At 41.0% G+C, this 22,196-nt stretch overlaps 1 protein-coding gene and 1 long non-coding RNA gene across 17 annotated transcripts; both read left to right on the top strand.

Annotated features, from left to right (window-relative positions):
• The first annotated feature begins 1,398 nt into the window (after positions 1–1,398).
• On the top strand, positions 1,399–11,993 carry LOC125553906. 16 transcript variants are annotated; one of them, XR_007304271.1, is made up of 15 exons: positions 1,399–1,569; positions 2,780–2,883; positions 3,544–3,675; positions 3,756–3,904; positions 4,272–4,340; positions 5,208–5,264; positions 5,340–5,441; positions 6,003–6,112; positions 7,518–7,638; positions 7,732–7,941; positions 8,465–8,676; positions 8,779–9,222; positions 10,129–11,019; positions 11,111–11,199; positions 11,578–11,993. It is a non-coding gene; the product is annotated as an uncharacterized LOC125553906 (long non-coding RNA). The 16 variants fall into 16 exon arrangements; XR_007304268.1 differs by having other exon boundaries at positions 1,399–2,059; XR_007304260.1 differs by having other exon boundaries at positions 1,399–2,613.
• A 2,522-nt stretch (positions 11,994–14,515) lies between these two features.
• Positions 14,516–20,970, top strand: LOC125553896 (DNA replication licensing factor MCM6). The gene is made up of 18 exons (XM_048717549.1): positions 14,516–14,677; positions 14,803–14,952; positions 15,068–15,208; positions 15,493–15,655; positions 15,734–15,927; positions 16,014–16,209; positions 16,322–16,399; positions 16,867–17,096; positions 17,750–17,864; positions 18,188–18,262; positions 18,355–18,495; positions 18,609–18,812; positions 18,889–19,050; positions 19,254–19,309; positions 19,395–19,498; positions 19,598–19,714; positions 20,316–20,446; positions 20,550–20,970. Exons 1-18 carry the CDS (start codon positions 14,601–14,603, stop codon positions 20,673–20,675), a joined length of 2,460 nt encoding a protein of 819 aa, XP_048573506.1. The 5' UTR covers positions 14,516–14,600; the 3' UTR covers positions 20,676–20,970.
• The last annotated feature ends 1,226 nt before the right edge of the window (positions 20,971–22,196 follow it).

The raw sequence follows: 22,196 nt of genomic DNA, 5'->3' as shown, positions 1-22,196 counted from the left end.
ATTAACTATTTATAGTTGCTGCGATGAATACACTTTTTTTGCATATATATATATATATGATATGTAGAGATGTTACGATGCATATATGAGCATCGTACTTTCAGTGCACATATAGAATCAAGTATTATATTAAGAAGACTACAAGAATTTGATGTATTTTTTCATTTATGCTCTTTTTGCAGTGGTACAAGTTCAACCAGCCAGGTAGATGTCTCCTTGTGACGCATCTGCCCCAATGGATGAAGATGCAGATCATGTCATTCTTTCGGATGATGAAGATGGACAGGAGGAGGAGGTGGAAGAGGTCAATGAAGCAGGCAAACGGAAGCTAACTTCTAAAGTTTGGTTGGAAATGAGAAGATGAGGATCAATGGACAATGGAAAGCAAAGTGTAACTTGTCACAAGGAACTTGCTTCAGGACCTAGAGCAGGCACAAAGCATCTTGCTTCTCATCTAAAGATTTGTACTCTCAAGATGTTGAAGATGAAGGGAGGCAAAACATTGAGTCAGCCATCATTGAGGATGAATGCTAAGGAGGACGGTAACATTTTTTTGGAGAGCTATACGTTTGATCAAGAGGTTGCTAGAAGAGAGCTTGGTAACATGTTGGTGTTGCATGAGTATCCACTGTCTATAGTGGACCATGCTGGTTTTAGGAAGTTTGTTCATGCACTTCAGCCACTATTCAAGCTACATACAAGAAATACTATTAGGTATACTTTGCCATGGGTTTATTTGATTTATTTTTGTTTATCTTGTTCTATGCAATGAAGAGGTAACATATGGTATCCTCTTCTTTTTTCTTTTAGGCAAGATATTGAGGAAGATTATAACCAAGAAAGAAAGAAGGCAATTGATTACATGGCTATGAACCAATCTAGGGTTGCTATCACTACAGATATGTGGACTGCGGACCACCAAAAGAAGGGATATATGGCTATTACAGCTCATTTCACTGATGAATCTTGGAAGCTTCGGAATGTTATCATGAGGTACTACTATGTGCTGCTGTATAGTATGTGTTGTTGATCATATACTGTTGTTTATGATGTGCTGCTGTTTATGATGTGCTGTTGTTTATGATGTGTTGCTGATTAAGAAGTGTTGCTGTTTAGTATGTGTTGCTTTCTATGAAGTGCTGCTGTTTATGACTATATGTTGCTGAATACTGCAGGTTTGTATATGTTCCAGCTCCTCATACAGCTGAAGTGATATGTGAAGTGCTCTATGATTCCCTGCTTCAATGGAATATTGATGAAAAACTGATGACAGTGACTGTGGATAACTGCACCACCAATGACAAGGCAATCAAGAGATATGAACCGGAGGGATGCCGGACGCTCCTCAGCGATTTGAGCTTCTCGGCCGTCCGATCGTTTTCTTGATTGTGTTCTGGCCGTTGGATCTCGGGCTCGGTCGTCGTGGGCCGTCGGATATTTACCGGATCGTTGTGAGCCGTTAGATAAAATTCAGTGCGCCCCGGTCGTGCCACCGCGCGTAATTCCAGCGCCCCCACGAGGGCATTTTCGTCATTTCACCTGGTGGGAGAACTGCCCAATAGCGCTGAGGTGAGTCCGTGGACAGCGAGCACCGGATCGTTCCCCTCCCCCTCCCGCTCGCTCGCTCTCCTCTCCTCCCCGCCCCCTCCCTTGAAACCCTAGCCGCCGCTACCCATCGCGCCCTACAGCGCCGCCGCTCTCGCCACGCTGTCGCTGCTCTCCTCTCCCTCTCTCCGACCCGAGCCGCCGCCCTCCTCTGCGTCTCCGACCTCCTCCCCATGGGATTGCAACAGAGCCCCCCAGCAATGACGACGAGCAGCAGCGGAGGGAGGACGAGGAGCACGACGGCGGCGGCGGGGAGCAGCAGCAGCAGGCCAAGGCGGCGCTGCCCTTCTCCGCCATGTGCGTGCGGATCTCCCGCAACACCTACCCCAACCTCCGCGCCCTCATCAACGCCTCCCACGTCGGTCTCACCGACGCCCCACATGTCAAGATCTCCGAGGGCGACTTCGGACACATCCTTGACGACGTGCCCCACCTTGCTGACTACTACGTTCCGGTGAGCAGCCCCCCTCCCCCTAACCTGCTCCTCCTCACTCGACCGCGAGTCATGGTTCGCTGTGACCTGCGGGTGCCATCGTTTCAGCTCGTGGTGATTGGTTTTGTGCGGTGCAGCTTTAGCTAAGCGACTGTCAGTACGAGCGAAATGATCCGACGCTGATTTGGCTGGAAACGTGACCGCGATTTGTGCGGGGTTTGGTCGATTTGGGATTTCTGTTGTTGAGCCACGAATACAGAGTGCTTAATGTCATCTCAATTTTTCTTACGTTCCAGCTCCACTATTAGTGTTGTTAAGCTGCTGAGAATAGAAAGCAATGTAGCAGGAATACAGAAGTTGAGGTTTTCATTGCTTTGGTCATACAGTTTTTTAAACTATATACTAGAAGAACAGGGTACTCATTCCTGCCTTCTAAGAAACTATGTAATTGACTGCTCATGTTGGTTGTAATACATTGCTAGACACAGAGTTGTACATTTTTCAGTTAGGTTTTTGCAAATCAAACTATATTCAACAAGGCATCTCTCCTTTTGAAACACGAACACTCAACCAGGGTACGCTACGCCCCTCTCATGTTCCTTTCATTTTTTCCTTAGTTGGGTTCAGAGATCATTGCACAATAAAACTGATCGATAACATTTTCATTGTGGTTCTCTAATTTTTTGAACTTGTTAGAAGTTTTCTAAAATCCAATTGTTTGTTATTTTTGGTGCTTTTCAGGTGACCCATTGCAGTTCAGAGATGGTTTATATGAATTGTTTATGATCTAGGCCGCTACCAAACGCCTCTGGAGAGCAGTATACTATTTCTGCATTTACCAACACGTGAGTCCTTGCTCACATGGATTACATATTCCTATAGAAAATAGATTACTTTGCTAATAGAGTATTGATGAGTCTGGCTAGATTCTTTGCTCACACGGACTAGATATTCCTATAGAGAATAAATTTCTTTGCTAAAAAGTATTGATGAGTATGGCTACAGGAGATAGTGATTCTTTTGTAGCTCTTGATTTTGCTACTTATGCAAGGTTTTTGGCTTTAACCTTTTTTTTGGGGGAAAGATCATCCTTTCTGCACTTTATTCCCTCAAGATAAACTGCGTGATGGGATGAGTATGCATACAACACAACTATGGAACCAATGACCATGCTTGAATATATATTAAATTAGACATATTTTTTTAGTTATGACCTTTTTATCATTCTGAGGGTTCTTTATTCTAAGGTGAAAAGGGATTTTTGATTTTCCTTCTGCAATCAAAGTATCGTATCATGATAGTACCTACACGTCATGTTGAATGCTATAAAGAACATGATCAATTGGTTTCACAAGGAGATGAATATGGACTGGTTTAGGAAAAGAAAATATTTTGTACGTATGCATTGGTAATTGTTCCTCAAAAAGATGCTGGTTAAACTGAGTCATGTTTTGTATCTTGGTCTGTACCCTGCCTAATATCCTAATATTGAACGTGAACTTCAGATATGGAGTATTGGTTCTCCTGATCCTAACTTCACATTAGATGGCCACTCAAAAGGCGTGAACCGTGTTGATTACTTCACCGGTGGTGATCGACCATTTTTTATTACTGGATCTGATGATCAGACTGCAAAGGTGTGTCATCTGCAATGAATTGTGCTATTGTGAGGGTATATTGGGATTGATCTGACTTATTACTCAATTTGTTGGATCAGGTTTGAGATTACCAAACCAAGAGATGTGTTCAAACACTTGAAGGACATGCACACAATGTGTCTGCTGTCTGTTTCCATCTAGAACTACCTATTATAATTACTGGCTCAGAGGATGGCACAGTTCGCTTGTGGCACTCTACAACCTACAGGTACTCTCTCTCTCTCATACTATGATATTGCTTGGAGATGATACTAACAGTGCACTCTCCGAAAACCAGCTTTGTTTTACTAAAATCTATTTAGTTACACGCAAATACAGTTACTGGCCGAAGTTTTTTTCTTCTACATGTTTTTTGTTTGCAATAATAGTAATATCTTCTGCACTGGACTATACACATTCGTTATTTCCCAACTCATGCCAGTTTATTTCTTTAAATTGGCAGTGTAGATAGTGCCTTGTTCATGAATCATGAGCAAGAATGTGGTCTATTCTTAATTCTTCCATTTCTCCCAAGCATTTAATTATTTCTTTTCTTGTAGAACAAGTGAATAACACTTTGCTTGATGCACTTACAGGCTTGAGAACACTCTTCATTATGGTCTTGAGCGAGTTTGGGCTTTAGGATACATGAAGGGGTCAAGAAGGTAATGAATATTTTGCTCTTCCTCTATTTCAGTTCTATGGTAATATGGTCAATGTGAAGGGCCAATACACGAATATGTCTTCTCATCTGCTACTGAAGCTCCACACGCACTAACAATCCATTTTCTTTTTCTGCGACACAATTTCCTATATTGTGACAACATTGTGTATCTGCTAAACTGTTTCTCCCAAAAAAATCTTCACTAAAAATGCATAGTTCATGCTTTTATTTATTGTTCTTTCCTTTCAAGTTAAGGTAGTGATATATGATATTTTAATTTTTATAGGATTGTGATTGGATATGATTTAGGGAAAATTATGATAAAAATTGGCCGTGAAGTTCCAGTTGCTAGCATGGACAACAGTGAAAAAATCCTATGGGCAAAACATAACGAAATCCAAACTGTTAGTATCAAGACTGTTGGTGCAGGCAATGAGGTTCTTCTTCTTTGCCATGTTAAATGTGCAGGATTGTGAGTTACTTTTGGTGTAACCACATTTTTACATTTAGATATCCTATTATTTCCGGCATTTACAGTTGCTGCGGTATAATAAAGCTCTTCTACTGAAGTGAAATGCATAAGTTCATGATTAGTATTAGCACAATATGGAATTGAGTGTTGGTTTTGAATTAAATTTCGATGGTTTAAAGAAGTGCGCATGAGGTTGTTATGACTTATGGATAAACACGTCATACATGCCTTGATATTTTTGCACGCTGCCTTTACATGAAACTTTAGGAGATAGGCTCCTCTAGGATTTATATAGTTTCATTCTCTCAGTAGGTTAAGCTGATTTGCCTTGTCGCCTGTTCTTTCTTCCTGTACGTTTGTCTGTTCTTCCTTGATTTGGATCTGGTTTGTTTGCAGGTCTGTCGTTAGTTTAGCTGCTACGTCGGATCTGATGCTGTTTTCGCCGATATATAGGTATGCATCCATTCTGCTCCCTTTCTAGGCCGCCGTCTACCGCATATATTTGATTTTACCTTTGATTTGCTGCAGATTTGTTTGTTGCCTCTTGTTTCACGTTCTTCCGGTCGATCGCTTGCTCGATCTGTGCCTGGACATCATCTCCATGTCGCGGCTTCGTGAACGGATCTTCAGGTCGACCACTCTTCTCCTCCTCCTTACTCCTCTTTTTCCCTAGGTTGGTGTTTGTACATCGTGGCGCTTTTCTCCCCACTTGATACAAGAACGATTGTATAATTTCTTTCTATGCACTTCATCAAGCACATAATTTAACTAAAACTTGTGGTTTGTTATGGGGCCTGCATTTGTAATGGTTCATTAAGGTATCCTCAGTATTTTTTGTTTCTTTCCCTGTTTTGTCTTTCCCTGTTTTGTCATCTTTAGTATTTTTTGTTTCTTCATACGTGCATTTTTATCGTCCCAACAATCCACTGGCCTGACGGGCACGCCAAGGCACGCATTTAATTATCAGAAGATGGTTCTGTTTTTATGGGGCCTGCATTTGTAATGGTTCATTAAGGTCACCATTGAGCCGCCTTCTGTACTTTAGAGGCGTATTGTGCGGCTACACGTTTGTGTTTTTTTATCCATTCACCCATTGCAATGTAAATTCAAGTTCTTGGATTTTTATTTCTTGTTCTTCTTTTTGGTGAGCGAATTGGCTAATTGAGCTATTTTCCTCTTGGTTTGTTGCAGCAATTGGGAAGGATCGTCCTGTACTATCTATCATGGTTATTAGCTAGCAAGAGTGATGCCACAAGTGGATCTGCCCAGTAAATTTGTTAATTACTTCCTTGCAAGAATGAGTTGAGTTTGGTTTCTAATCCCTCAAGTCTATTCAAGATTGCCCATTTTTTAGTTACATACAAATATGCACCTTGATTGCTATGCATAATCACGTAGGTAATTCCATCTCTTTTTGTTGATGCTTTATCCTGCTTGGATCATATATGCTTCTGTATAACACTGATTGAGGTGGACAATTATAAATTTACTACACGCATATAAGCTTTCTATACATAGATAACTAGAGCATTATAAAGTAGTGTGTCATGTTCTAATTATAAATGAAGAGAAAGTTAAGAACTTTGTAATTACATAGTAATCATGGCTAGATCGTAGAGGTTAGAGATGTACAAATGATTGATTAAAAATATATATTTATATTTGCAACAACACAATGGATCATGCCAGGTAAATATTTTTGTAGAATATAAGTCAGGTTTAGAACTTTTGACCACGACAGCTGAAAAACCAAAGTAAATCCATCGTATATATTCAGTATAATGTATATTTAGATATTCATGGCGCTGCATAAGCTTAATTAAGTTCCCTGGGAGCACTAGCTGCTCGTGTATACATGTATTTCTTGATTCTAATAAGATGCAGTCAATCTTTGAAAATACAGTAAGCACCTGTCATGAAATTTAGAACTGGCGTGATGTGTCTCTATGTTAATAACTATCATGCTTGCGTAGCTGGTTGATTTATTTGATTATAATCAAATTGGACCGTCATAATTTTAAGATCGTGATTATTCAGATGAAAAATGATCAAAGAAATACATGTACCAAAGTCACATCTGTTTAGATCATGATTAGGCATACAATTGCTCCTTCAAATTATTGTGATATTGTAGTGCTCTTTAGTATTATGTATTGTGGTGCTGCACCTCCTTTTCTCTTCTTTCCTGGACATATACTCTGCACCGGAAGTTACCTATTGCCCGCTACACCTTTCTATGAACTTTTGTTAATAATCTGCCTATAATTATAAGAAAAAAAATGCATGAATGTATATAGCTTTGCACCAGGACACTTTACTTTTGCTATGACCTGTCATTTTTGTGAGCTGCAGACGATTTTGGCATTGATGTTCTCATGCAAGTCATCTTATCTTTGCAAGCCTACTGATAGAATACACTCAAGATAGGACACCACATGCGTCATCCTGAGATAGATAGACGCTCATGCTTGGTTCATCCTGTTGGCTGAGGATGCTAAGTTTCATCTGTTTTGTAAAAATGAAATTGTGTATAGATATTTGTGGCTGCTATAGCAACTCTCGAGAATTGTTGTAGGGTATGCATTTTCCTTTTGTGAAAAAATTGTCCTGTTGCATTCAAAATTTCGACTTGAAATGGAGCTCAATATGAGTTATGTAGGCCAATCTTCTAAGTGTTTAATGTTCTTTTATGTTACATCCTGGCAGGAAAGTGGAGCAGCTATCTGAGGAGGTTGATTCATTGAAGGAAACCCTCGACAAGCACTTATTGCGCCAATGAGAGCGAATTTGGGAAGCTAAGGAAAGGGCGGAGCTGTTTGAGAGAGCTGTGAGTAGTCTGAAGCAAACAAAGCATGAACAGTTGTTTTCCCTGCAGGATGATTTGGTTTCAGCATTAATGAATTGGAGATTATTGTTACAGAATGGTGGGCCACCGGATGTCCTTCAAATATTTGACGACGAAGCCTAGGCAATGCAATCAGGGATGTGGTTAGGGTTTGTTAATTTTAGCTAGGTTCTTTGTTGCTGATTGATGGCCAGTGGCGCTCTTCTGCTTGGAACAAACACTATATGTAGTTGCTGCTCCTCTAGGTTGGGTCGTTGCTACTGCTTTGGCTGTAGCTCTGTGCAGGTATTTATATTTTCCAGCTTCTACTATTTGGCATTACATGTTCATGCTTTTACATCAAGGATATACCCCCATCAGACATGGATTTGTAGCAAGAAAATTAGTCAACGGAGCCCGGGACAATGAGTTTGGAAAATCTATAGTCAAGCCTTGCTGCCCCTTTGTCTCTTATTTATCTGGTTTGATTTGGGAGTAGAATCATCAATGGCATGCCTATTAGAATTATTTATTTGTTTCATAGTTGTGTCGTAGCCCTGTAGCAAATATTTGAGTGATAGGATTGTTGTGCAGACTATAATGTGAAAGTCGGGTGTCCCCTTAAGCAAATATGTATTATGTGCAGTGGATTAGGGTCAATATTTTGGTTCTGAAAGAAAGAGAGAAACAGAGGATCATGTTCTTTCTTGGGTCCAAGACTAAAAGTTGGTAATGTTGATGAGAAATAAAAAATGTGTGTTCATTTACCGGTTTTGTCTGCATCACCAATCATATTTGCGTTGGTAATGTATGATATTTTGTCTTCCAGGTTTCTAGGTATCTGCTGCAAGGCTTGGATTGACGTATGTTGGGATGATCTCATATGGATAAATGGTAGATCAAGGGCTTTTAATCACTGAAGTAGTATCCATACGTATGACTGGTGATGCAAATAATGGATGTGGAAACTATATGAATGTCAAGTGGAGAGTTAAATGATTTATCAATGTTGATTTTACTAGAATTATTCTTGAATATCAGGTATTCATTTCAAGTAATAATAACCTTACTCTACAAATTTAGCATTATTTTGATACTCTGCGAGTGTTGTGTTGTTTACTAAATTCTTTATTTGTTGCCAAGTGATAGGATCTTGAGACGGCCCTCATGGGAGTGGTCGCCGCCCCCGGTCAACTATGGTCACCTCCGTTAGCACCCACCGGCAGGATCCCCCTCCCCCTCGCCTCCCCCTTATCCACCATTTCATGTCCACCACTGGGAGGAGCGGCGGTTGCCGCTGGCGCATATGCAAAGCCTGGAGACATCGCCATCGACGGGAGGAGAAGGACTGTCTTCGTCGCGTTTGTGCACTTCCGTGAAGAGGACAACTCGAGGTGAGGAGAACCGCTTGGCAGGAGGAGCTCGAGCCGAGGCGAGTCGCCTCTGATTCTGCAACGCGCTCGATGTCTGCCTCTTCCCCCACAAGCACACACGAGAGGCCAGGCCTTGGACTAGGTAGAGCAGGAGCAGTTCCATCTCCCTCACCAATGCATCCCCGCCCTCATCTTGATCAATAATGAACTGGAGGTACCAACTCTTTTCTTTACTCTTTCATGGTGAATCCATTTTTATTATCCCTGTTTGATAGTTTTTCTCCTCTTGACCCAAATAAAGAGATTTGATGTGATGATTGAGGTAGAAGGCTAGCTGAACATATTGATCAAATGTCTGCTGGTGTACTTTATTCTTCTTTATTTCATTGTTTTTTGTTTGGTGACCGTGAACTCTATAGGTAGAGGAGCAGAGGACATAAAGGTGCATACCTATTTTGTCACTACTAATATATATGACTAATTAATGCCCACAAAGTTTTAATGGGATAATAATGAGAGATTATCAAGGAACAGAGCTCTCTGGTACTTCATATATGCGATCCTTTTAGTACCCCACAAGATGTCTCAGGACATGCTCATAAGAGGATAGGATGTGATACATGTTTGCTCAAACGTTCCAAGACTTGGATGAACAGTTGGAATAAAGGATCTCTTTCTGTCTCCACCATGGAAAAAATAGAATCAACCCTTCCTCTTATTAATCATGTGCAGCCTCTTTAATTTGCCTTCCTAGCCTGTGTCATTTGGTTCTGAAATTTTTTCTGCTATGCAATTTAACAATTTAATTTCGTGCATCATGTGCAGAGAGGTCCAGCACGGTCTGAGACACATGGGTTTTCTGTTCTCAACTTCTCATGTCTGATTTTAATTCTTTTGCTTTTTGGTTAACCAGAGCTCAGAATCAAGTTTAAGGTGTGCGCTCATATAACCTATGCGGTGTCATGGTTGTTAAATCCTGCTCCCCATGGCTCACTATTGCATTTGGAAGTTGGAACTGTATCTTAGATTGATTTGCTATGATGGGATATAAATAGCAGCCTTGCTGATGTGTCACTTTACTTGGCTGCTTGCTGCTGAAACTTCTATATTTCTATTTCAGAATGTAGTTGAGCACAAAGCAAAAAGGGTGATGTTTGCCCATAGATGCCTGATGATGATCATTTCCTGGTGAGTTTGTGTTGCTCATAGAGAACTTGAAATAGTCATGGATGGACCTGTGAATGAAACAATAACAGGCATGCATTCGTTATGCTCTTGGTAGATATTTTCTAATTATGCTTGTGCCTGTCAATTTTTTATTAATGTTTATTTTGTATTGCTCTACCTACATTTTTTTGTTAAATGCCGCGTCTGTCGATATTGTTTCATTTGCACACAACTAGCTATCGTCGGGTACAACACTAATGTCGCTATTTAGATCCTAAACTATGCCCTTTATTATTAACATACCCTTCTGAATTTTCTTGCAGTTGTAGGTTTGCTAACAGTTCTTGGGTCGTCTTGCATGATTTTGCTTTTATACATATATATTTATTTGAACTGTGGCTTTTCTGATGCACCTGTGCTATTGTTTCCTCTATTGAGATGCTGAATGTTTTTCCTTTTACTATACATCTGTATCTACTTAATGGCTGGATGTTTTCTTACCCATTTTGTTTTCTTCTTTGAGAAGGCTATACGTGCTCTTGGAATTATGCAAGCTATGAAAAAGTGTTATATTATTTCATCTCTCTGCCGCCTCTCGACATTTCCATTATGAGATATATTGAGTAATACAGATATATTGTCTATTGCCGGGGTTAGTTAAAACGGGGCCATGTGGAGTCCGCCATGGGTTAATAATGTTGAGGTCTTTTGCATATCTCATTTGAGAAAAGACCATTATTTGAATGCTGATTTAATGTGCCTTTTATGCTTTGTTCTTCTAGAAGAGTACAACGCTGGGTGGATATTCTTCTACCTTAGCAGATGAGATCGATTGTATTTCAAGGTATGTACTTTCGCTTGCCCCATAAGTTTATAACAATGTCTATCTTTGTCGTGTCTGCTTATTTCATTGCTTTTCTCTTAAAATGGACAAGATGGGACACTGACGGGAAAAGAAGCTTTGCCCTCCGAACATGAAGCCTAGGCTCTAGACTGGGTATCTCTTAAAGTAATCATACTTTTGGTGCGTTTCGTGTGATCCTCATATTCGTTAGTTAGTTAACCCATATGCTATACATTCCTCTTACATGCATTTGAGGATTGGCTATGCATGACCTTATCATTTTGGTCATGACCGTGCAAAGAAATGATGGCTCGGCTGTAGGGGCATATCAACAGATGCTAGCTTGAGTTGGTCCTTTGTTCTCAATGGATTTGTTATTATTATGCCCTGTCACCCAACATACATTGTTCTGGATTTGTACCTCCTATTTTATTCTGTTGTACTGTCCAAGGACAAGCAAATATTGTGGTTAGCATATAAGACTAAGTTGTATTGAATGTTTAATAGTTGTCGTAACGTGAGCTGCCATAAAACACAAGATCTTTGATTGTGGTGCAGATTTGTCAAAGACGGGAAGAAGTATCCCTAGGAGGAAGACAGGATCCTGGGTGGAAAATTGGTGAAAGTGTGTACGACCATGGGAAATGGATGCCTCCTGCTACCAGCTGCGCCCTGAGGTGTGTTTCTTTGCAGGTATCTGATTAGGTCAAAAGCGACAGGAACTTTATGTACGCTGAGTACTCTCTTTCGCCTGGCATAGTGAATGAGAACAAATCAAAATTAGTGGACCAAGTTATATGTGCTATCCTTTTACTGGTGTACAGAGAACATATTCCAGCATGTATTTGGGTGTATGAACTGTTGTATCGATGATGTCGAGTCGCTGTGCGTACATGTCATGGCTTCATATGCATATATAAATTGTTGTATCCACTTTGTACCTTTGTATCATGTGTAACATATATTCTGATTTACCTGGCTGAATATGATTCAACCAAGTTCAGATTTTGCGAAGTATATGTTTTCCTTTGCATCGTCATACTGTCTTTAATTTTTCTGCCGGGTTAGCTAAAATGAAACCAGGTGGGTGCGGCAGGCCGCACTTCCTATCTAGTTGAGATGATTGTGGGGAAGATAGGGAAGGAGAAGCTCCCTTTGGAAGGTTCTCTGTTGCATATGCGTTGTAGTGCACACATCTTACATCTTATAGTTAAGGATGGATTGGATGTTATGAAGTCAGCTATAGAAAACATTAGGGAAAGTGTGGCATATTGGATAGCAACAGGAAAAAGGATAGAGAAGTTTGAGGAGATGGCTAAGTTTAAAAAAAAAAATAACAAGAAAGTTGATTCTTGATTGCAAAACTAGGTGGAACTCCACTTTCATGATGCTGGAAGTAGCTTTACCATACAGAGTTGTTTTTGAATGTGCAAAACAAGTTGACAAACAATATGAGCATTTACCTAGTGATAAAGAATGGGAGTTTGCTGCAGAGATGGTGGAGAGACTTGGCTTATTCTATGAGATAACAAAGTTGTTCTCCGGAACTAATTATGTGACTGCTAATGTTTACTTCCCTAGAATCTGTAAGATTAAAATGAAAATGAGACAGTGGGCCACTTCTAGCAACCCAATTATCAAAAAACTCTCTATGGAAATGACTACTAAATTTGATAAGTATTGGACGGACATTCAAGATCTAATGGGGATGGCTACACTTCTTGATCCTCGGTACAAGAGGCATATGTTGACTGCTTGCTTTGCGATGCTTCATGGCATTGAGCCATCTTCTTATGAGTGTGTGGAGTTGGTTGATGCATTAGTAGCTAGACTACATTCACTGATAGAGGAGTATGAAGTGGAAGTAGATGAATATAAACCATGTGAAGAATTGCTTTCCATCAATGAAAGCTCCAGCCATCATGAATATTTTCAATGACATTGTTGCCAAGCAAAGTCCTGCAGCAGCTCAGCTACAAGGTGAAATAGATATGTACTTGACAGATGGCCTAGTGCCGTACACAGAAGTATTTAGTGTGTTGGATTGGTGGAAAGTAGCTGGAACAAGATATCCAACATTAAGGAAGGTTGCCAGAGATATATTTGCCATTCCCGTGACAACAGTTGCTTTAGAGTCGGCATTTAGCACAAGTGGCAGAATACTTAGTGAGCATAGGAGCCGCCTAACTCCTAATATGGTGGAAGTCTTGATGTGCTCCCAAAATTGGCTTAGAAACAAATGCAAATGTGAGCAAATAATGTAATTTGTTTAAACTTACTCGTTATTTAACTATTGCTAATCATTGTTTCATCATCTCTACAAATTGTTTGTTCTAGATGTTCATAAAGGAGATGCTAGCTTTTGGACATGCCTTCAAGACATTCAAGAGGGGATGCAGGTTAGTATTCACCAACACATTTCCTTTGCCAATTGAGTATTTGAGTGCATATGCTACAAGAAAAATTCTGAAAAATGACTATATTCATGTTTCCAACCAAGACTTGGCCCTTTGAGATGTAGAGAGATGGACTCCGTGAGTTATGCTCAAGATTGAAGACTTATTGCGCCAAGGTCTTCGTTATGCTATTATCGGATTGGTTGAGTTTATTTTAATTGAACTAGTTACAATGTCGAAACTTTATTGAGATGCTCATTTTGTGGCCTTATGTACGATCAAATTACCTGCATACTTTGTCGTGATTTTGTGACTTAAAATAAATGACTATGTGTTGCTGCCTATGAATAAGTGATGTTCTTTACGGGAATGTATTTTTGTTTATGATATGTTGCTGTTACGAGTAAGTGCTGTTTTATAAGAATGTGATGTCGTTTATGATGTGTTGTTGTTTATAAGTATGTGATGTTGTTACGATGCATTGATGTCTATAAATTATGTTGATATGTTGTCGTTTATGCTTATTTCTTGCACAAGTTGATATGTGCACACGTGGGTATTTTTATCCGTGGGTATCCATTGACCCTGCAGGGTGATGGGTATGGAAAAAAATTGTACCCGTTGACAGGTATAGATACGGGTGATGGGTAAGCTCAAAGGGGATGGGTAAGGATATGGGGTAACTTCACCCGTACCCAAACCTGGTGGGTGCCATCCCTGCTGGCGTTGATAGTTTCTGTATATCCCTCGTTCCTGGGCCCTTGATTAGTTGCTTCCGCATCGCGTGGAGAGTCCAACGTGCGGCCCATTCACCACAAACCCAACACGGGCCCAAGAACGAGGTACCTGGTCGCCACACCGACTCCCCTGCACGGTGCACCCGGGGCACGGAGTATCCGCTCGCCCATGTTCTCCTCAAGTGGTGTGGCCCACATGTCAGGGAGCAAACGGTGCACGGACCAGGTCCATAGAAACCCCAACCCTTCCTCCAGACGCCAGCCAGTTTTTGGCGGGAAGAATTGGCGCCAAGCCGCCGCCACTTTCCCGCCAACAGTACCCCCCTCCCCCTTTTCATCCCCAACCCGAAACCCTTGCCTCTCTCACCGCGCACTCAGACGCCAGAACCGCCCCCCCCCTCCCCCCAAATCACCAAACACTCGTCTAGATCCAGAAGGTTCGCCGGCCATGGAGGCGTTCGGCGGCTTCTTCGTGGACGAGAAGGCGGCGCGGGTGGAGAACATCTTCCTCGAGTTCCTTAAGCGGTGAGACCAGCGCCCGCCGGCGCCCCCCCCCCCCCCCCCCCCCCCCCCCCCCCCCCCCCCCCTCCATTTCTAGGGTTTCCTCATGGTCCTCTGTGTTTCATACCTTCGGCTTCTCGGGTCCCTAGGTTCAAGGAGCCGGATGCGGCGGAGCCGTTCTACGATGTAGAGATGGAGGCGATGCGGTCGCGTGAGTCCACCACCATGTACGTCGATTTCGCGCACGTCATGCGCTTCAACGACGTCCTCCAGAAGGCCATCTCCGAGGAGTACCTTAGGTGAGATGGGGATGTTTCGTTTTTCTTTTCTTGCGAGTTACTAGTACCCATTGATTTGTTTCTTCGTTTGTTACAAGAAGGAAATGGTTGCTCATGGCGTTTTTGATTGCATCAGGTTTGAGCCGTACCTTCGCAATGCGTGCAAGAGGTTTGTGATGGAGCACAGAGCTGGCGAGAACCGTGCGCCAATAATCTCCGATGACAGCCCCAACAAGGATATTAATATTGCCTTCTACAACATTCCGATGCTGAAAAGGTCTGCACTTGCTTCTGAAGTATGTTTTGTGTGGTTAATGAACCAATTAATCGTACAAATGTGGCAAAACCTTTATAACTGTTCAAATTTCTGTCTTTAACTGCTGCATACTAATACTACTACAGACATTAAATGAATTCAAGGAGCAGTGTCTGTAGAATTTGATTTTAGATCCAGTTGACACTGCAGTCTAAATTCTATACACTTTGCTCTGTTAGATCATAGGTGTAATCTAATATCTTGGTGGCTGCCATTTTTTTTGACTGAATTTTCTACTATATTAGGTTGAGAGAGCTGGGGACAGCAGAGATTGGTAAGCTCACAGCTGTAACGGGGGTTGTAACAAGGACGAGTGAGGTCCGACCTGAGTTATTGCAAGGCACCTTCAAGTGCCTTGATTGTGGAAACGTTGTTAAAAATGTAGACCAGCAGTTCAAGTATACTGAGGTCGCTACTCTCAACCTTATCTTCTGTTAGTTATTATTTCTCAAGCAATGTATCTAATGATGGACTCATGTACTTCAGCCAATAATATGCGTTAATGCAACATGCCAAAACCGATCAAGATGGGCCCTTCTCCGTCAGGATAGCAAATTTACGGATTGGCAGCGGGTCAGGATGCAGGAAACATCAAAAGAGATACCCGCTGGGTCACTACCTCGTTCCCTGGATGTCATTCTGCGGCATGAGATTGTTGAGAAAGCTAGAGCTGGGGATACGTGAGTGGAGGAACTCCATTTACTGTTACTTTGTTGTGGTTTGGTTGAGTTCATGTTATTAAAATGTTCTGTCTTGCCAATTTCAGGGTCATATTTACCGGAACGGTTGTTGCTGTTCCAGATGTTATGGCATTAACTTCACCTGGTGAGAGAGCAGAGTGTCGCCGGGAAGGTCCTCAGCGGAAGAATGGGTCAGGTGTCCAAGAAGGTGTAAAGGGCTTGAAGTCCCTTGGAGTACGAGATCTCTCATATCGCCTTGCTTTTGTGGCCAACTCAGTGCAGGTGCGCACCATTTTCAGCAATAGGCTTTCCTCAGTTTTTCTCCTGACTGAAATCTAATTTGGTAAATGGTAATTTCTCATGCAAGTTTCTCATCTCTCTTTAACATTGCTAGGTGGCGGATGGCAGGAGGGACGTGGACATCAGGGACCGTGACATAGATGGTGATGGCAGCGAGAGACAGAAGTTCACTGTAAGTTCTTCTTATGCCACAAGAACTACTAGTGTTTCCATAAAGTAAATTAGAGGAGAGGCACTGTTTCAAAAATATGACTAATCACTTGCCCATTCCAAGAAAACCATTGCAAGTACTTATCTTTGCATAGCAATATTGTTCTGTCATGTTGGTTTGATCAATGCCTGTCTTATTATTTTTCATTTGAGCATGCATACAAAGTAAGCTCATCTTACTATTTTTATTTTCTGAAGTGTTATGTGAACCTATTACATTATGAACATGGAGTTTTGCATGTGAATCTATTATATACTCCCTCTGTCCCACAATATAACATTGTTTTTCAAGCCAGCTTGACAAATGATCTTATATTGTGGGATGGAGGGAGTATTAGATTACATATTGGTTGAGCAGCCATGAGCATTCCTTTCTGTTTTTTGTGGGTTTATAACATAAACTATTTCTCTTGACTGTCTCTTTAACAGGAAGAGGAGGAGGATGAGGTTGTTAGGATGAGAAACACTCCTGATTTTTTTAATAAGATAGTTGATAGCATATGTCCTACTGTCTTTGGTCATCAAGAAATAAAGAGGGCACTTCTCCTTATGCTCTTGGGTGGCGTTCACAAGATAACACATGAAGGCATAAACCTTAGAGGAGACATAAATGTCTGTATTGTTGGAGATCCAAGTTGCGCAAAGTCTCAGTTTTTAAAGTAAGTTTTTTTCTTATGTATTCTTATGCCCATGGTTCTTTCTTGTCCTGTGATGCTATTCAATGCAATGATCTCTGGCTATATAAACTTGTTACTGCTGCTTCTCAAGATAAATTGCCAGTGCTTGCATAAATGATATCATGACCATGAGATAAGGATGGCTCAGTGTAGTGATGATATTATGACCCATAGTATCATCCAGAGAATGCTTCCATGCATTCAATAGAAGAACCATTGGTGAATTATGGATTCATTTTAAGAACTAATGAATTTATGAATGACTTTTGTTGAATTTGGCCAATCTATGTCTGTTTGTTGTATATTACTCCCTCTGTCCCAAAATATAAGATGTTTTTGCAAGCTAAAATAGCTTGCAAAAACATGTTACATTGTGGGACGAAGGGAGTATCTTTTAAAAGATCATGAATATGGCCAACTTTATAGAAATGTAATCGTCTAGATTAGAAATTACTAACGGTCCACACATATTTGCTTGTCAAAATACCATATAAGGTGTCATGATTTCTGTTGGTTAAAATGCTGATGCTCAGAATTGTAGCAGCTGTGGAATTTGTTTCCTGCAATTCAAATTTGTCCTGTGACTTGATGCTTCGCCAGTCAATGAAATTTAAAACGTGTAATCCAATTTTCAGATACACTGCTGGTATTGTTCCGCGATCTGTTTACACATCAGGGAAGTCCTCGTCTGCTGCTGGATTGACAGCAACTGTTGCGAAAGAACCTGAGACCGGTGAATTTTGTATTGAGGTAATCTGAATTTTAAGCAACCCAATCCATTTCTATCATTACCACAAAGTCTGCTTTGGTGAAGGTGAAGCCATTATATTTCATCATTTGCTTGATAGAAGTCTGCTTAGGTAAAATATTTTTTCTTCAAAATCTCTCTTGATAGAGATCATACCGTATATGTACAGTATTGCATTTTAACATGGTTTCTCACTGTGAATGCTGAACTGAGTTGGACAGAGCTAGAATCTGTTGTAAACTGCTGGCTAGGTGTCACTTGGTTTATGTACAATCTTGCTAGTTCTTATGTCTTTCCTTGTCGCTGCCAATTTTGTTTCTTGCAGGCAGGTGCACTCATGTTAGCTGATAATGGCATCTGTTGTATTGATGAATTTGATAAGATGGATATAAAGGATCAGGTAGGCCTATATTTTTTTGGCTATTACTGCCCATGCCTTATTTTTCTCACTGATGTGAAACCTTGAGTGACAATTTTATTTGTCCATTGTAGGTTGCTATACATGAAGCAATGGAGCAGCAAACCATCAGCATAACAAAAGCTGGAATACAAGCAACTTTGAATGCACGAACTTCAATACTGGCAGCAGCAAATCCCACAGGAGGACGGTATGACAAGTCAAAACCACTTAAGGTAAGTCAAGAAATTTAAATTAAATCTATCTTGTGAATCCAGAAGGTTCAAATCCCTTTCTGTTTGAATCATGAGATCTTCGTTGAATCTGATACTGCTGCAATCCCTGCCAGTACAATGTGGCACTACCTCCAGCCATTCTTTCAAGATTTGATCTGGTATACATCATGATTGATGAACCTGATGAAAACACTGACTACCACATTGCTCATCACATTGTGAGAGTCCATCAAAAACGTGAAGAAGCACTTTCCCCTGCATTTAGCACTGCAGAATTGAAGCGCTACTTTGCTTTTGCAAAGTCTTTGAAACCTCAGGTTTGCCCCTTAACTCAGTTAAGAAAAGGGAGTTTGGCTATTAATCAACTTATTGTTATTATTTATGTCATTGCAGTTGAGTTCTGAAGCAAAGAAAGTTCTGGTCGAATCATATGTTGTCCTCCGTAGAGGCGACAGTACTCCTGGTACTAGGGTTGCTTACAGGATGACAGTTAGGCAACTGGAGGCGCTAATCAGGCTGTCAGAAGCTATTGCCAGAAGCCATTTGGAAAGAATTGTAAGTTAAATTGCATGCATATGTCAATATTAGGATTGGTTGTCTGCAGTTTTATTCTTGAAGCATCACCATTTATGTTTGTAAAGTAAATGTACTTGTTGTGATTGATAGTATCAACTTACAATCTCCCTGTATTTACCTTGCATTGATTGATTTGCCTCCATAATTTGCTGCTAACTTCTTTTGGTATTAAAATCTTTTAGGTTCTCCCCGCTCATGTCCGCATGGCAGTTAAATTACTCAAAACATCCATAATAAGGTGAGTTTGCTTACTATTTGACCTTTTGAAGCATTTATATTTTGATGATGATATCAGTAACAAAGAAGCTTATTAATTTTTGCAGCGTGGAATCAAGTGAAGTTGACCTATCTGATTTTCAAGATGCACCTCTTGATCATGATGGTGAACAGCCAGTACAAGGAGATGCTACTCAACAAGATGGTCCAGGTGGGTTTCTCACTATTTCTAAAATGGATATTGGTTTTGCTCAGTTTGTTTTGTTCTAATAATTGTTGCCGCTTGTTTTCAATGTCAAAACTCTAAAAGATGAACCAGCAGAGGTGATTAAGAAGAAATTGGTTATTACTGAAGAACATTTCCAGAGAGTTACACAAGCTTTGGTCATGAGACTGCGGCAACACGAAGAATCAGTCAAGAAAGACGGTACTGATGCTGATACATACTTATATTCTTGATTTTGTATGGCTTGCTTCCTCTTGTTTTACCCTAGCAGCAATCATGGCCACCTCACCATTACCAACTTCCCATGAAGAATGGAAGTATCTTGTAATTTTAGATTAGAAGCCATTCCAAACGCCATGAGCCATCTATACTCGTTCACTTACACTCTAGCTACAGTAGCATGGTCCCTTTCCTGGACAAGTGAAAAGGCACTCTGTGGTAGGCTCTAGGTTCAAGCACAAAGTGTTTTAAAATGCTTGGTAATACCGTGAAACACAGACGTTACCCTTATTTGGTAATGCACCTATTTGGTAATTTATAGCTTATGTATGTGCTAATTATGCTTCTTCCTTAAGTCTCCATGGCTCAAATCTTTTAGGGATGCTTGGAACTGGGAAATTTCGTAGATATTTTGCAAGAATTTTACAGGAAAATAGATTAGTTATGTGCCTGTGATTTTATACCCTAGCCCCCACTTGTAATATATTGTGGGATGCTTAAGAATTTTGTAACAACTGCAAACTTTCACACTCCCAGCTAGCCCAGGAATTGAAACTGATGTTCTTTCACTTTGGTGATGCAGGGGATGTTCTGGCTGGCATGAAGCAAGGGGATCTAATCATTTGGTATGTTGAGCAGCAGAATGCCCAAGGTGCATATAGTTCTACAGAAGAGGTGAAGGAGGAAGTAAAGTGCATCAAGGCCATTATAGAGGTATAAACCTATCATTTATCTATGTTCATAATACGTGAAAGGCATATAGTCACAAGTCCTTTGCATGTTTACTGAAATTTTGTGGATGGGTGTGCATCTGCAGAGGCTGATACAGAGGGAAGGCCATCTTGTAGTCATAGACGAAGGAACAGCGGCAGCAGAAGGTGCTGCAGCAAGGGCATCGGAGCACAGAATCCTGGCTGTTAACCCGAACTACGTCATTGATTGATTAACCAGCTGAGGACACAGCTAACTAGATCCATCATATGTGGTTGACCAATAGAGCAGACATTCAAACGGAAGACATCCTGTTGTCATATGCTCTAGAAATGATATGTTGTACCTGCCATCCCCTTCCCAAGGAAGCATAAGATCTCTGGAATTGTATCTTCCATCCAAGGTTGAAATGTGGTAATTAATTTGCCACCAGTATTGGTTGCGTATTCTCCACCGTTTCATGGTTATGTAAACTGCAACTCTGTAAGACAAAGTATAGCTTAATTTATGTGTTTCTGAATTTCTAAGCTTTGTACTCAGCTATTGGTTGCTCATATGACGGCCTACAGATGTCACAAGCAAAAATGTGCATATTGCCTTACGTATGGATTACTTCCACGCCATTAGCAATGATGCATGCAAGGCCATCGTTGACTCGTTGACTCGTTGTACATTCGGGTGGTGGCACCAAATCCGCTTCAGTAAGAATGAGCCATTTTTTTTTTCAATCTCTACTAATAAAATAAATTTTATATGATAGTGTGACTAAACCAAAAGAGTTGGTATCAAATGTTAAAAAGACTTGGCATGAAGCAGCGATGTAGTGTCACTCTTCTCCAAATCAATAATTTTCAAACCCCACATGATTTAGGGCATCTCCAACGCTGTCCCTTAAATGGACATCACGTAGGCTTATGGCGCTGACTTATAAAATTTTGTGTCGTCCGCGGACATAGTCTGGATGTAAAAAAAAGCTAAATTTGCAAGTTAAAATTAGTTGTACTCAAAATGAGATTGCAGATTTGTAGTTAAATTTGCAAGGAGGGAACATCTAACCAATGTTTGGTTTGGTTTCAGGATGTCCCAAGTGATGTAGCACTTCTACTAGCTGCAGATTGTATTCTAAATTAATAGAGCTCCCAGTTTTCAAGGTCAAAAAAAAAAAAACTAAGTCAGCCATGGGCGTGGGCAGCCAAGGGTGCGGCCAATGCGGCCACGGGCGCTGGAGCCGAGCTCGAGCTGCCCATCCCTGGCGGGGCGTGGGAAGACGAGAGGTGGAGGGTGAAGGGAGGGATGAGGAGTGGAGAGATATGAGGAGGCGGCGACAAGGATGAAGCGCTCGCCGGCTTTCGGACTTAGCTCACCCTCTTGTCGCCTCTCCTCTATTCCAACAAATATTCTACATAGCAGATGAAACAATCAATTAATATCATGCCTTTGTATATGCTAGATGTTACGATCCTTATCTATTCTTTCTCTCAATTACGCATGATTAGAGGTAATTGTCACTACACTTGTCTCTAAGGAGGGAGACGCAAAAAATAGCGGGCCTCACACAACCGTCTCCTCCCCTAAAAATTAGGGTTCCTTCGCCTCCCGCCGGCGTCGGTCCGCCTCATTTCTGGTGGCCTATAGGGTCATGGGGGCGCGGTGGATCCCGGACCTTGTTGGTGGGAGGGCTCCATTTTTAGATGTGTTTTCGAGTTTTGTTAAGGTTTGTTACGATCGACAAAACCTTCTAGCTACATCATAT

Source organism: Triticum urartu, chromosome 1, assembly GCF_003073215.2.
Source record: "Triticum urartu cultivar G1812 chromosome 1, Tu2.1, whole genome shotgun sequence".
Taxonomy (NCBI): Eukaryota; Viridiplantae; Streptophyta; class Magnoliopsida; order Poales; family Poaceae; genus Triticum; species Triticum urartu.
This window is presented reverse-complemented; position numbering and strand designations above follow the sequence as displayed.

What these genes read in the sequence shown, in the direction of transcription:
- LOC125553896 (XM_048717549.1), top strand. Translation starts at nt 14,601, where the DNA reads ATGGAGGCGTTCGGCGGCTTCTTCGTGGACGAGAAGGCGGCGCGGGTG. An exon ending in TTGTGGCCAACTCAGTGCAG is followed by an intron (nt 16,210 to 16,321) that starts GTGCGCACCATT and finishes TAACATTGCTAG; the next exon opens with GTGGCGGATGGCAGGAGGGA. An exon ending in AGATGGATATAAAGGATCAG is followed by an intron (nt 18,263 to 18,354) that starts GTAGGCCTATAT and finishes TGTCCATTGTAG; the next exon opens with GTTGCTATACATGAAGCAAT.